The 15675-nt window shown below is 42.4% G+C and overlaps 1 protein-coding gene across 3 annotated transcripts in view; it reads left to right on the forward strand.

Moving 5' to 3' along the window:
• The window catches only part of cntln (centlein, centrosomal protein), a 92980-nt gene that overhangs the window by 28229 nt on the left and 49076 nt on the right, over window positions 1-15675 (forward strand). For all 3 annotated transcript variants that reach the window (XM_026171264.1, XM_026171265.1, XM_026171266.1), the window contains 3 exons: window positions 252-371; window positions 3024-3145; window positions 7246-7362. In XM_026171264.1, the coding sequence (XP_026027049.1) occupies window positions 252-371; window positions 3024-3145; window positions 7246-7362 (359 nt within the window). The remainder of the gene's footprint in view (window positions 1-251; window positions 372-3023; window positions 3146-7245; window positions 7363-15675) is intronic.

Here is a 15675-nt window from a genome sequence, read left to right on the forward strand (position 1 = left end):
GACTGCTGCTCGAGCTTGCTTTATTCCTCTGGCAGCGTGTTTGTTTTTGTCTGCATATGTGTGTACCAAGAAAGACAATGCTCATGTTTTACTCAAGGTGAGAGGGGAGTGGAGTGAACATAGATAATTCCATTATTGGCATTCACTCAGTGTTTCTACAGATGTTAATTGCTGCATGTGTTTGTGCCTGTCTGTGTAAGTGAAGTCTGTTCAAGCTCCCACCCCAGTGCTTCTTTGCTTACCCTTCCCAGGGTGCACCAGTGCAGCGGTCCAGGTCCCTGTCTCCAGCTGGCAGCGTCGGGTTCGGAAGTGAGAGGAGAAAAGAGGCAGAAGAGAGGATTCGAGACCTCGAGGAGCTGCTGCAATTGAAGGTAATTACTTGCCAATGTATACAAATAAATATAATGTCTTAATCGTTTCCACCCCTCTTAGAACAGTTTATTTATCCCCAAGTTTAGAGTACAGTTCTCACTCTGATTCCTTATGGTCGAACTTTATTTTATTAGTCTTTTTTTGCATCTTTTGTCTGTGTATCCCTGCATGACAGTGTTTCTCAAAGTGACATTGAACTACCCGAAGGAGTGGTTTGCTTCAAAAAGCACATTTGTTGTTGCTATATTTTGGTGACATCTGTTAGTATCAGTTTGAAGGAGCTGCTTGTTGCTGTGGCCACTAGCTTAGATATGATTGCTGCTATCAGCTACTGGTTTATATAGAGGTCTGCAAGAGAGTAACAGTGGTTCAATTGCAGTACTGCTGCCACTGCCTCCTCCGTGACCTTCTCTTACGGTGTCTTTCACACATACATACGTACATGGGCGCACACACAAGCAGAGTGTGCGTAGGCAGTGAAGCAGCAGGAGAGAAGCCGCTCTGGTGAAAGCGGATGCAGCCATTTTTCTTTCTTTTTTTTTTATCCTTAAACGAATCAGCTTTATTGGTCTTTTAACCTTCACGTGCTCTGTGATGTTCTTCTCAGACTATTCTTCGTCCTCGTGTTGTTTTCAGTGTCTCCAACTGGCTGCAAGCAAAAGAAAAAAAGTTAATTTTCACCCCCGTGTTGCACTTTCCCCTAAAGCTCACTGCCTTTAAAAAACAAATCTCTCTATCTTTGCAGCTGACCAACGAGTGAGTGATTATCCAAAGGTCATCTCCCTTTGAACACAATCCCAGGAACGCATTAGGCACCATTTCCTTGTCAGATCTGAAGTGTCTGAATTACATCACTGGCAGACACCTCGACAGTAATGCTCAACATAGATTCAGACAACACGCATGACTGTCTTAGTTAATGGTGCCATTTACTTGTCTGCTGTTTGAGGGGCATTTAGCAAAGGTATGCACAGAAAAACGTGACTACATTAATGAGGGCATTTGTTCAAGGCATGATTTAGTGGTTTTTGTCCTTTGCTTGTTTCTGGAAATAAGCAAAATGCCCTCTATCAGTTGCACTTGAGACCTTACCTTCAGCCTCTTACTGTGCAGTACTTTGCTTGGTTCAGTTCGCTGCTGTGCAGTTTTCCAGTCCTTTCCAACAGAATGCTTTTCAAATTGGGTACGGCAGCCATACCATTGACATGTTGACCTTAGCTGCGAACAAACAAACAATTCTCTTAATAACGCCCTCCTTTTTTTCTACTTCACACTTTGAAGTAAAAAGTAGCTGTTGCTGTGTAATTATTTTTCAGCTTGAGAACGTCCACACATGTGTTCACTGACTGAGTGGGGGTGTATTGATCGGTGGGCAAGGGTCTGTGGCCTGATGACCAGAGCTGGTCTGCCCAGGGGGAAGCTCTATAAGGAGCCTGGGAAGCCATGATGTGGCTAATGCCCTGCCACTTGCACCATCCCACCCCCCCGCCGCCCCTCCATCAGTCAGCCACAACTCCTCTGTGTCCCCCCTCAGCCTCTAGTTCCACCAGTTAACACTGCTCTGGTCTGGCCCCTTTCATTAAAGCCCTGTTTTTGAGAGGTCGGGGGCTGCTCGAAAGGGCTGACGATGTCTTGCAGATGTCCTCAGTGAATAATCCACACTAGGGAAAATCCATACTTGTCACATCCGCAGTGTGGATGTGCAGTGCGCGTGTGTGCACACACATTGTGTGTCCAGCGCATATTTGTGTGCGCTCTCTCTCTGTTCTCTTTGTCCTTGTTAATAATAACAGGGCCGAGGGCTCGCATTTCCCTCTCTGCAGGGTAGCCGTGTCATATCAGCAGTAAACAAGCTCCTTCCCTTCAGAAAGCACTCGACAACTCTCCCTAGCCTTGGCCACTCAAGCAGAAACCTGTCCTGCACCCTTCCTTTCACTTTTCCTTTTCCTCCCCCCTCTCTCTCTCTCTCTCTCTCTTTTCCCTCTCGTACTAATTTCTCAGTTCTCTTTCTCTTTTCTCTACTTCCATGAGCTCTCTGTCTCTTTTTCCTTACCCTCTTTCCACCTCTGTTTGTCCTGCCTGTTGAAAGAATTTTTTCCATTGCTCTCCCTGTTAAGGTCAATGTGATGAGGGAGGAGGGATGCCCCTGACAAGAAAAATCTATATGTTGTCTTCTCTTAACTCCTTCTTTAAAGCAGGAGCCCAATCTCGTTCTGTTTTAATAGCTGTCAACAGCAACAAACCCACCACTACAACCCCATATCACAACACACGGTTGTCATCAGTTGGTAACTCCAGTGAGTTTGTTTCTTTGCTGGTTAACGTGAGCGTGTGTGAGTGTGCAGGCCTGTTTAGTGTACAGTGGCACCAGCGACTTGTCATGTAAACGCCTCATTTTAATGATGCCTCAGTTGACCAGAAGGAGTGGAAGCATTTGTTTGGGAGAAACAAGGAAAGTGGAATGAATCTTGACCGGCTGCTTTCTGTTAGGCTGAGATGTTTCAGCTGCAAAGCAGCTTAAATATGTTGGTTTCTTATATTTCATGCCCAGTATGGGCTGTATCAGTGCAATTGCGGCAAATTCCCTTCTTCTGTTAACTTTGATTTGAGTTACCCAACTCAGGACGGAATGTTGCCATTGTGCTTTACAGATGGAGGAAAATGAAGAGCTGAGGAGAGCTCACGATAAACGTCGTGAACGCCTGCGTTTGATTCAGACCAACTACAAGGCAGTCAGAGATCAGCTGAAAGAGATGGAGAAATCAAATGGCATGTGAGTACACACTTTACTGTCTAACATTTCATAATAAACTCTTATCTCACAGGAAATTATGACTGCAAATGAATGGTGAAAGATCAAAATATACAGAACCCACATCTTCATAAAATAAAACCTGTGCATACACAAAGCAACTGGGATAACCTCCAGTTTCACTACGCAGCAGTGAGTGAGAGACACTTCAAAGCATATAACTCGCCTTGCCTTATGTTAAAAGCCCTGTGAAACACTACAACCCCCTGAAACCACTCACAAATAGTCTTAGGGCCCCATTGCGCTCCACATGTTGTCTGACAAGACCTGAGTTCTGGATTTGGGAGAGTGGGAGAAATTCCGCTTTTTTCATCTTTGAAAAGCTCAGAGGTTTTAAGCCCAGTCAAATTGGCCCGTTTTGTGCCAAGTGTATGTGCTCTTCGTCTCTTCTCCCTCAGCGTTCATTAAGATGTGAGAGCCAGAGGCTGGAGGTGTCTGGTCCTGGGGGTGCAAGGTGTTTGAGAAGGCCTGTGGAGGAAGGCTGCAAGAGGGAGGAGGGATGAGAGCCATTTCCTGTTTTGAGCTGCTATCTTCAGCAAAAACCACGGGATTTTTTACACAAAGTGGAAAATGTGCTGGAAAATGTCATTAACATACGGGTCTTTTCTTTGTGTTGTCTCCACTAGTCGTTTCCTACTTTGCTGTCTATTTCTTTTCTCCACCAGCGTCATTAAGACCGCTCAGAGAGTAGCTAAAGGTGCGTATATGTGGTGGCCGTGCGGGAGCGAGGTGTTGACCCCGTCAGCTGTTTTCTCTCTGGGTTAATTAAAGAAAACAGCAGTGCAATGTGAGCCCGTGTGAAAGTGGAGTGAGTGCGAGAGCGTGTTCAGCCCTAGGCTCGACTCGGCTCATGTTAGCTCAGCGCGGCTCAGCAGCATGTGTCTGAGACAGTGGGAACAAAGACGGCCATGTAGAGAGAGCCTCGGCAACGTTTCGCTGTTACGAATGAAACGCTCTGAATGGTAACATTGATTTTTGTTAAAAGAAAGCATGCATGTTCCTTTAATAATACAAACAGGGATTTAGTTCAGTATAGAAAGCCTAATGTTAGATTTCAGTCTATCAGTGTCAGTGTATCTGTGTTTCATGAGTGATTTGACATGAAATTGATGCAATAGGCAGCTTTGCCCTTTTCAGTCTTCCTTGGCACCAACCAGTCACTCAATGTTATGATCTTGGCATTCATTTGGCATTAGGCCACATCCTTAAATAGCTGTTAAGCCCACTGGGGTAATGCCCGCCTGAATGAGAGACAATAGAAAATGACTTAAATACTCCCATTAGTGCTAGGAAATCAGGGGCCTAACAAGTCAGCGGGGATAGGCGTTGACTCTCATTGCATTTCGAGCTTGTTAGGGATGTCCCAACAGCTTCCATGCTGCGTTGTTGTAGATGCAGGGGGGTCCGTTTGATCCCCTTTGTGTTCCTGACCAAACGATAAATGGGTAAGTGCGTCTCTCTTCACCTGCCTGTACGAATGCATTTACTTATTTGCCGTGTCTGTCAGGTTTAGAAATGTTTAGACAGTGTCACAATTTTTTTATTATATTTCGTTTTTCAAAATGACCCTCTGGTAAAGGTACTTTCAAAAGTGCTGTGTTGAGTAGTGATCCAGCGTGTTTCAGATATTCTCTAGCAAAGTCTATTCCTATTCTAGCATTTTATCCTTGGGGCTGATGAGTGTTTTGCACCTTGTGGTGAACCCTTTGTATTTGCTCTTGTGAAGTTTTCTCTTAATGTTAAATTTTTCAAGAATATGCTCACCTGCTTTAGAGTGTTTCTCATGTGGCTGAATGCTGTGAAGGGTTTTCTTTAGTATAGAAAGGAATCCTGTACTCGTAGTTTTTTTTTAAAGATATACCAAAGTGTCGATGTAGCAACAACTAATGTTTTTGCTATCTCTCCAATGTATATCTAATAAACTTCCAGCCTAATGGCATATTTCATTTACTTCAAGGGCGTCGTCCACATGTTTTATGTCCACCAAAAACGGCATCCTAATACAAATGCCACACATTAAATCAGCTCTAGACTATTTAGCTGCTTTACTGATGAAGCAAGAATAAAGGAATGTCCCATAGCTATCTATGACAAAACTACATAGGCAAGAAAAATTTGTAAACTCACTGGAATTACCAGAATTTTTCAATTTTTCCCTGAAAATGTGGTATGATCTTTATCAAAATTCCAGTTATGTTCAAAAGTTTTTCTTTTGTCAGTCTCCAGCATTGCCCAGCAAATTATTGATTAGATGATTGGTTTGTGTGCAATCAGCTGCCAAAAGATGTCAGCAATGTGTCTGTTAGCCAGTCCCGCCCAGAATAGAACTGCCAACCAATCGCAAATCAGAAGAACAGTCCATCGGCTGATCGGTATGCAGGCAATGTGCAGTTGGCCAGTCCCAGTGAAATCACCCTGCCATTCACCATTACTACACCACCATATTTTCTCAAAATGGTGTGAAGAAGAGAGAGAGAAAAACCCAACTTCTTATTTATATTAGAGAAGGGAAAACATTTTTTAATCAGACTGGGGATGATGGGGGTGAGCAAATAAAATTAAAGGTTATTAAAGCATCCGTACTCTGATCAAAGTTGCGCCCATAAACAGATTCCCCCTGATTCAGAGCAATTAGCCGCAGCAGCGTGGAAAAGTTCTCTCTGTTTCCTCCTGCTTAATAATGGAAACAAGGATACCATAAGGGAGGATGCACTGAGGCCTGAAGAAGATGGCTCTCTCATGGCTCCATGTTCAACAGCTTTTAGGCCCACTGTAAACAAATTAAAATGTATAAAGCTTTACCATGACTTAATAAAGCTTCTTGCACATTTCTTAAGTAATGCAGATGATACACTGCAAACCAGAAATTGCACAGGGAGAATTGAAACAGCTGTGGGTAAAAGATCTTGTACTTACTCCAGGCACTTTTAATGTAGGTTTGGCTTCATTCATTGTGTGCTTTCAGAGAAATGTCAGTCTCTGTGCCTATAGAGTACAGTAAGGTTATGTATTAAATAGCTTTAGACTCTGGGAAACTAACACACTACTCCCATAGCACGCATGTACGGCCACACAACTACACTCTAAAGAAGTTCAAGGGCTTCAAATTGCTCACGGGGGCATTAGCAGTATTAAATGAAAACATTTGCCATTCCTCAGTAGCTTCTAACTCCCAGTCACCAGGGTTTAACTAGTATTAGCATAGCACGGCGGCATCTAGATAGCCAATAATGACCATGGGAAAAGGACCCCTCCGCAACAGCGACCCTCACAATCCATTTCCACACCCCTGCCACATTGATCGAGTGAAAATGAGAAGTCGGTGTGTCTGTGTGCGTGACAAAAACGGTATTCTCTTCTCATCTGCTTCTTTTGCAATCTGTGGATTTCTCACTAAAACCTGTTTTAGTTTGCAAATGAAAGGCTAATTGGAATTGAATGTGTTGGGCTCTGGCTGATTGATGAGTTGGATGTGTGCAGGGATGCAGTTGGGGGCAGTGGCGATGGTGTGTGTGTGTGTGTGTGTGTGTGTGTGTGTGTGTGTGTGTGTGTGTGTGTGTGTGTGTGTGTGTGTGTGTGTGTGTGTGATTTGAAATGGGAAGTTCAATGGAGGCGGCAGCTACTGAGCACAAAGTGTCATTAAGTATTCATAAGTGAGGTGTAGACATTTGAATGACCTCGTTTGCGAGTGTGTTTTTGCCATTATTTACATTTGCATGGCACACAGGGAATGCTCCACTGCCCTGCCACACGGGCAGTGCCCTGGGCTTTAACAAACATGCATACGTCGGTACATGATTTGCCACTGAAATGTCAAAGTCAAGGCTGCTCATTTGAATACTGCTAAAGATGGCTGAATAATAAAAACACAGCAACACTAAGGGGCCTTGTTACCCAGAGTGAATTGGCCAGAGGCAGCAAGTTGATGTATAGTACCAACAATTTTCCCTTGTTAGTAGGTTTACTTTCCTTATGTCCGTATGTGTGCCAAGTGAGCCTGTGTTTTTCAGTTTCGCTTGTCTATGCATCTACACTTTGGTCTTCTTTTGTTGTGTGTCTAGGCCAGGTGGAAGGATACAGCGTGCAGCGCCGTGGCAGCTGCGGCAAGAGGACAGTGATGCTGTATGGAATGAGCTGGCCTACTTGAAAAACCTCACCAGAAAACTCTCTATTGAAAAGTAAGTTGCCTGCATTAAAAATTCCCTGCCTGAAAACTTCCAATCTTTAAGTTGCAGTAGACTTGTTAGCTCACATGTGCACCTAGAGTTTAGCAACAGTACTGACACTCCCAGCTTGAAGTTACTTGAGAGATGCTTTTCATTTCATGTTACTTCTTTGTTACTTCTTCTCTTTGCTCCTTCTTTTGTCTTTAGTCTGTCTCTGGATGTAGTGTAGCCATTGTCTTGTTTGATCTAGAGAAGCCCCCTGTAACCGTACCACTAACACTGACCCTCTGCAGTGCTACACAAAGCTTGGCCTAAAGCCATGGTCTACCTCTCTCCAGTCTTCCCTAGCCTTCACCTCTGCTCACCTCTTCCCTTCTCTATCTCGTGCCTCTGTAACCTCCCCTTACCCTTTTCCTACTTGTCTTCCCAGTTGTCTCCCTCCGGCCTTCTGTGATGCTGCAGTAGGCTGAGGCCAGAATTCTAGTACTTCCCCACCACCACCCCCTTCATTGCTTTCCCCTCTGCTCACCCCCCTGCCCTGTCCTCCTAATCCCAGCTGAGCTCATTATGATATAGCCCGGCTGGCTCTCTCCAAGCCTGAGCTGTCCGAGCTAATTACAGGCTAGCAGCCCTAGTGCCGCTGATGCTGCCTGTTAAGGGATGTCCGTCCGCCTGCCTGCCTGGCCACGACTAGAACTGAGCAGACCCGAGCACAATATGATATAGAGGCGGGGCGTGTGGGAGTGAACAGACCGCAGTGAACATGCAGGTTCCTTGGAACTGACCTGCAAGGAGAACCACAAGGGATGGAGAGCTGCTGGCCTCCTTCCTAGCTGTGCAACTGCCTCATCCTTAGGGGTTGGTGTTGATCCCCCTCATGTGCCCCTGACCAGCACTCCACCTCATTTCCTCCTTTCCCGGCCCTCACATGCGACCTCACGACGGTCGCTTGTGGAAAGTAAACTTGGCTGAGATGTTTTTAACTTGCACTTTAGAAACAAAACCTCTCAATTCCAGGGCAAGCATCTTCACACACGTACAGCTCAGCAGGTTCCCTGTCACTTTTCCCATCTTTATTCTGCTCCTCCTTTCATACCTGTTGTGAGAATTAGCAGGAGTGAAAATAGTTTGGGACTGTGAACAAAGCCAGCTTAACCAAAAAGCTTTACTTTCCCGCAACTCACAATGCAAATTTCAGTTGAATGAGTCCATCCTAGTGCAAATAATCAAAGACGGTCCTGTTACCCTAAAGCAAATGCCAGGAAAGACTTGGGGCATGGAGGGAAAAATTTGCTTTTCACTGACTAGTATAATAATAAATGTGTTCATAACAGTTCTGTCAGATAAGTGTAATTGTTGTCTCATAACAGCTAAAATAAAGGCCCTTATTAAGCTTTAAATAGCTAGTGGTTGGTTTAGAGGAGAGTCTCTGTATAAACTCTATTTGTCTTTCATTTGGTTTCCTCATTGTCATGATATCATTCACAGATGCCTTCTTTCACCTTCTCCAAAAACAGCACATTTAAAGCACTGTCTTGAGGCCCAAATGACCATTTCCCACAATGAATATTGCTCTGATAACTTGTGCACAGTGGGTCCCTAAAGCACTAAGAGAGGGTTATCAAAACCAGCCCCCTGTAATCTAAGCACTTGAATAGCAGGGTGAGGAGGAAGGTGAAACAGGTCTGTTCTGTTTGTTCGCTGATTTGTCGGCTCCCTGTGGTTTAATTTAAGGATGAATTAGGCAACAAATTACTTATTATTTGACAACTTTTTACTTGAAAATCATAGCAAACACCTATTGCGTGAACTTGCAGGAAGGATGACTTTTCATGTAACATTAATAAAGGTCTCTTTGGGCAGCACACGCAGCTAATACTAATTTGTTGAGTTTTGAAATGCTTTTGAATGAGTATTATTTTAGGCTCAAGTCTGTATGAATATGAATCAGGTCTGTAAACTGGCAGCACTTTATAATAATGTCACACTATTATGCATTAGTAAGGTCTTAGTTCCTTATTAAGAAGTGCTTAATTAATCATTTATACAGCATTGCTCTTTAGTATGTCATTTATAAATTCAAATATATTTATCCATCGTTTACTGTTATCCCATATACAGCTATCACTACTGTATCGCTATTATTGCTGCTATATTAATGTTAGTAATAATCATAATCATAGACATAGAAATAGAAATAGTAGTATATTTGTATTTATAAATGGCATACTACAGAGAAGTAATGCTATATAAATGATGAATGCACTTGCTAATACCTTTGCTTCTGCACGGACAAAACATTAGTGCTGTTGGTCACTGATGTTAGGTCATAAAGGTGCATTCCAAGCTTTAAAATTTTACAATTCCTACCTCCAACTTGGAAAAAGTCTGTTTCCAAAACAATTGCCTAGAAAACAGGATAAACAGGATGCAATAATTTACAAAATATTAGAACGTATCACCAAGTCAACATATTAAATGCTGACTTACAGTATTTAATGCACGTCTCCACGCTTAAATTTCTCAAAGGTGGCGTGCCAGATTTGGTGACCCCACTTTTAATGTAGCATTAAAAGACTAACAAAAGTTGTGTATTTCCTGTTTCCTGAGAAGTGCAAATTGTTTTATGTGGGACTAAGTTTAGATCATAGGCATATGGTGGGGGAAAAAAGGAGGGAAAGCATATCCCTGGGGGAAATAAAATGTGGTGGTCCATTTTTCTAATTGTAATTTTCTAAAGGCCATTTCCTCTTTAGTGATTTGATATGCCATGTTGCATTTGGCACAGCTCAGCTTATGCAGTTCCTTACAGCTGGCAGTGTTGCCAGCACTGGGAGGACGCAGAGCATCTTGATCTCCTCTTTATTTTATCTCCCCTAATCACTTATCTCAAAACACGAACAGATTTTTTTAGCTGCTCTTTCTGTTTAATGCCTCTCAGTATTAGGCTATATTCCTGCTGAGCTCTGCTCTATCATGGTTATTTTGCATTTCATCACAACCCATCTCTCCAGTTGTACCATTAGCCTTCCAATATTAGCTGCTAGTTTTTACAGATACTGCTTTAACAGCCACTAGAGTCACACAGTGAATTTCTTTAGTTTTCCACTTTTCTGTAGTGATCGGTGATGCGGGCTCAAAATTATGTCACAATATTTAAAGATAATTTACTGACAATTTAAAAAAAGAAAAGAAAAATAACTGAGTGTTTTGTTGATGCTTGAAAGCAGCATTTATAAATCTTTTCAAATGCACCACAGTCTTCGATAATGCACTTCCTAATTGGAACTCTAAATATATTGAAACAAGATGCCAACAGCAGCATTATAGTAGTGGCCCAGTATCATATCCAGTCCTACAGCATAAGTCAAATATCAACATAAAAGCTTTAAATTTAAAATAAAATTATAGTATAGCCACTGGTCTAAACCTTGGTTTTCCATCCACTGTTTGCTTTCCCTGTCATATGGAGTGCATCTAGCCAGTGCTCCATCAACACCCATTTGAGCCATTTGTTCACATTTGGGTCACACATCACCAGGTAGTTGTTCCTCCTCCTTCATAACCTGATTTTACTCAATGGTCTGTTTTGTTTTTTTTTTGCCTCAAGTGGTAAAACACATGTTGTTTCCACCTTTAGTGGGAACAGTTTACTTGCATATTTTGCAGAGTGCTGTGCTTTGCCAGAGGTTGCTAAAGTAGCTTCCTTTTTAGGCACCAAATGGTCATCAGAGGCTGACATCTGACTCTTGCTCTTAGACATGCCTGGGCTTGTGTCCTTGTTGTACACACTAGGGAACATAAAGGCACGCTGTTGCGAGCAATAATAGCATGATAAGATATTTTTATATAACATAAAAACATTTATATTGGTGTTATCACAGCCAGTATGATGTGACATAGCCCTTCTTGCATCTCAATAACATTTCTGAATTGATGCTAGATCACAGCTGTGTTTTTTTTTTTTTTTTTCTGAAACAGTTGTTTGGGCAGCGTGGTGGTGTAGTGTCACATTACAACAAGAAGATCCTGGGTTCTAGCTCCCCACAATCATGAGAAATGGATGAAGAGATGGATAAATTGATTTTTTTTTAATGGGAAACATTGAGTGTGTGTTAAAAATAGCAGTTTTGGAGGAGACAGTTGACCTAATGTTGTCCTCTTCCCCTCACCCCAAACTGGTTCAGGCAGATGGCCGGGCTCAGGGAGGGCCGTCTGGGGCTCTTGAGGTTTCTTCCTGATAAAAGGGAGTTTTTCCTTCCCACTGTCACAAAAACACTTGCTGATACGGTGTCATGACTATTTTCTCTGTACTAGTGTAAGCACTTTGAAGCAGCTGTTGTTGTGAGTTGTTGCTATATAAATAAAACTGAACTAAAAAAATTTTATATACTGGAAGTTAAAGAACGAGTTTAAATATTTCCATAAGGTTTATGTTAACCCATGCTTTGAACGGTTCATCATTAGGGCCCACTTTGATGGTTTTTGCTGTTCATCGATACAAGGTTTCATACAAACTCCTTTATGTAATAATGTCATCATAACCAGATCAGTATAAAGGGCAATGTAAACATTCAGCATTTAAACCTGTTTAGAGTATCTCTTAGCTTTCTCTATGTTTTTTAAACAAAAATAACATAATAAGACAAAAAATAATAAGACAAATAAACTAACTGACACCAAGGACTATTTCCTACTGGTGTTGGTACGTAGCTGAAAAGCAACTGTGGGCATGGTATGCTAGAAAATTCGCATTGGGATCATTTTATCTGCCTCATTATGCATCTGTCTGAGGCGCTCCATGTCCGTGCTTGTTAATTGTTGTTAAAGGTCTGTTGGTAAAAAGAGGCAGGATTATTTAGGCTCCATAAACAGAATAAACACATGCAGTGCACCCTCAGACTTAAGATGCTATACTCAGACGACATCAAAGCATAAATTAGCTAGCGATTACTGGGGAAAAAGCCTTTGAGATCATTTGCAGTGCTCCTCTGTAGAGAGTGACCATTATGGACGTGAACCTCCCCAATAAGCGACGTTGACTCTAATTAAGTTTAATAAAGTTTACCCTCATATTCCTCTATTTTTTTTCGTTTCATCTTGATTTGCTAAAAGGTATTAGAAGTAATGAGAGTCTTTTGCCTCCCGGACCAGGGCTTAGTTGGAGGAGGGACACATTTGTTCACACAAACAGACACACAAACAGAATGTTATATGCATTTTCCTAAATCAGACAACTAAGGTTTTCCCTCATTAATTATTTGGAAAGTCAGTTACTATGCTAAAAAAAAGCCATCTTTACACTTAGCTGGTAATTATGTTGCAGGCTTTAGTGGGTCATCTTATCCCAGCGGTCCCCAACCTTTTTTGCGCCACGGACCGGTTTATGCCCGACAATATTTTCACGGACCGGCCTTTAAGGTGTAGCGGATAAATACAACAAAATAAAACTAGTACCGGTACTGAAAAAAAGAAGATTTATTCATAACACACGTGAAAAGACCCAGGAAAACCAAGTTAACGTTAAAAACGATAACAAAATAACGCTGAAAACTGATAAAAACCCTGAAAACCATACATTTCACACCTGAGCCTCAACTCTCGCGGCCCGGTACCAAACGACTCACGGACCGGTACCGAGGCCCGGGGGTTGGGGGCCGCTGTCTTATCCGATCTTATCGAGACAACATTACAACTCTCACAAACACTATTCATACTTGCAGTAGAAAACAGTATGTCTTTTTTTTTGGTCAAATTTAAAAATATTTTAATGGACAGGCCTTCTCATTCCCATGTTAAAAAAAATACACCATTATGATATTGTTTGATTTCATTTTAGGATACCTAACGGCATCAACAAGCCTCTTTAACCATGAGTAAAGCGGACATCCTAGGTTGTGGTTGTAACACAAATCCCCATTTACTTCTCAGATGATTGGCCTATGGCAGGAGTACCAACCTCTTCGAGATCCACTGCTGCCGCTGCCGCTGCATTGCCCACGGCTAAAAGTAGATCACAGAGGAACGTGAACTCCACCAGTCACTGTTTCTGCTGACAGCAGTGGCTTATCCGCTGAAACTCCCTCCATGAACAAACAGCCTCCTAGTCCGAGTTTAACCATGGGGGAAATCTCCCCACACACCCCAAAAACAGGAATCTTTCCCCAGTGATGAAAATGCCAGTGGTGTTTTCACTTTCTCACCCTGTTCCCCGCTCTGTGCCGAGAGAGAAACCAAGAGGAGGCTGGCGTGTGAAATCACAATGGCTGCGAATGATGCGTTGCGTTGTACACAATTGTGAAGGAAAACACTGGCAGTTTGTGCTCTAAGCTGTTTTCGGCGCAGCACATGTAGAGCTGAGATCAAATGACATGGAGTGGATAGCTTGTGGCTGAAGTACCAGCACAGCATGAGCGCGAAAATGTTTTTTAAAACGGGGCCAAAAGAGCGGCGTGAGACATAGACTTACATTGTAGACCACATCATTAGCAAACATAACACCTGTCTGTTGCCTTTAGTTTAGTTTCTGCCAAGAAACTTCTTTTGCTTTTATGCCTGCTGAGTGTTTTTTTTTTCTCTTTTACCTTAGGTGAAGTGGCAAGTTGAGAGGGAATTGAAAATTGTCCAGCTAGCTTCATTTGATTTATCATCCTGATTAAAAAAAAAAGAAAAGAAAAAAAAAAGACTCAAAGAACTCTGTAGGAGTTGAAGCTTTAGAGAACATTTTCTCCTTAGCAATATGTAGTATATGACAGGAAATCATGGCTTCATTTCAAATAAATTTCACGTTACTGGAGGTAGTGCAACATAGGGAAAAGATGGGGAAGGTAATTTGTTTCAGGTGCAGGTTGGTGTAGTTTGATGCACATCTAAAACATAGCTGGGCAGCACGGTGGCACGGTGGTTAGCACTGTTGCCGCACAGCAAGAAGGTCCTGAGTTCAATTCCACCATCAGGCCGGGGTCTTTCTGTGTGGAGTTTGCATGTTCTCCCCGTGTTTGCGTGGGTTCTCTCCGGGTACTCCGGCTTCCTCCCACCGTCCAAAGACATGCAGCTTGTGGGGATAGGTTAATTGATTAATCCAAATTGTCACTAGGTGTGAACGTGCGAGTGAATGTGAGTGTGAATGGTTGTCTGTCCCTATGTGTTGGCCCTGCGACAGACTGGCGACCTGTCCAGGGTGTACCCCGCCTTTCGCCCTATGACAGCTGGGATAGGCTCCAGCGCCCCCCGCGACCCTGAAAAGGATAAGCGGAAGCGAATGGATGGACAATATCTTCAGTAGAGTGAAAATACTTTGCCTGTATTTATCAGATTACTCACTCAAGGAGTTGGAGTTCATCCTAATTTGAAATCACATTTTTGACATTTTTATTTCACTAAGAAAAGATAGAGGTTGTAAAAACTGGAAAGTAAGAAAACAGAAAACTTGTGGGACTAAAGATAAAGATAATTTAACATTTAACTTTAAAACTGAAACAAATGGAACAAATAGCATAGCAGTCAATTCTAAAATGCAAATTCACCAGTGAACCAAAGGTGTTTAAATGTTTTGGGTGGGTTGCACGGTTGCCGTACATTTTCTTCTGGAAAATCTCTTATAGATATGAGCAGAGTCTGCCACAACTGTTACTGAGTACAAGTTGCAGTAGTCTTCCATCTACAGGATGTTATGCTGTGAAACTGCAGTCCCCTGGCCAATGAACTCCATTTGCAATCCAATTTCTTCTTCATCTAAGAAACTATGCTTATCCTTCAGCAAAACTGAAAGTTTTACATATGAGCTTTGGTTGAGCATCAATACCATCAGCATCCAAACAGGCATAAAAAAGAAACATGAGATGGAGCAGGCTCCTTTCACACACTGCATATTTCAGCTCATTTGTCCCATTAACAGCCTGGACACATAAGGCAGTGCCTCTGCTTCATCGACTGGAGTTCATTTATGGAGGAAAATCTATAGAAGAGCGACACATATCCATCTGCTTCCTCACTCCCTTTGGGAGAGTCATTTGTGTACTTATTTAGGCTGTGGTCAGCCATTAGACTATGCCTCTCTGCTGGACTGTGTGGACTAAAATGCTAATTACTTCCCATCCCTTTGCTATGCTGATAACTTCTCCCATGTAATTTTCTTGCCATATGTCTGGAAGAATCTCTTGGTTGGTGTAGCAAAATTAGATTGGTTGAAACAGGTGCCGAGTTTGTGTTAATTGGCATTATGCACATCATAATTCACCCTTACCACAAATGCCCTTTTACTACTCAAATGCTTCATAATGGAACATGCTTGCTCAGCTTACCACAAGCTTTAAGAATCAGCCA

This window comes from Astatotilapia calliptera, chromosome 6 (assembly GCF_900246225.1).
Source record: "Astatotilapia calliptera chromosome 6, fAstCal1.2, whole genome shotgun sequence".
NCBI lineage: Eukaryota > Metazoa > Chordata > Actinopteri > Cichliformes > Cichlidae > Astatotilapia > Astatotilapia calliptera.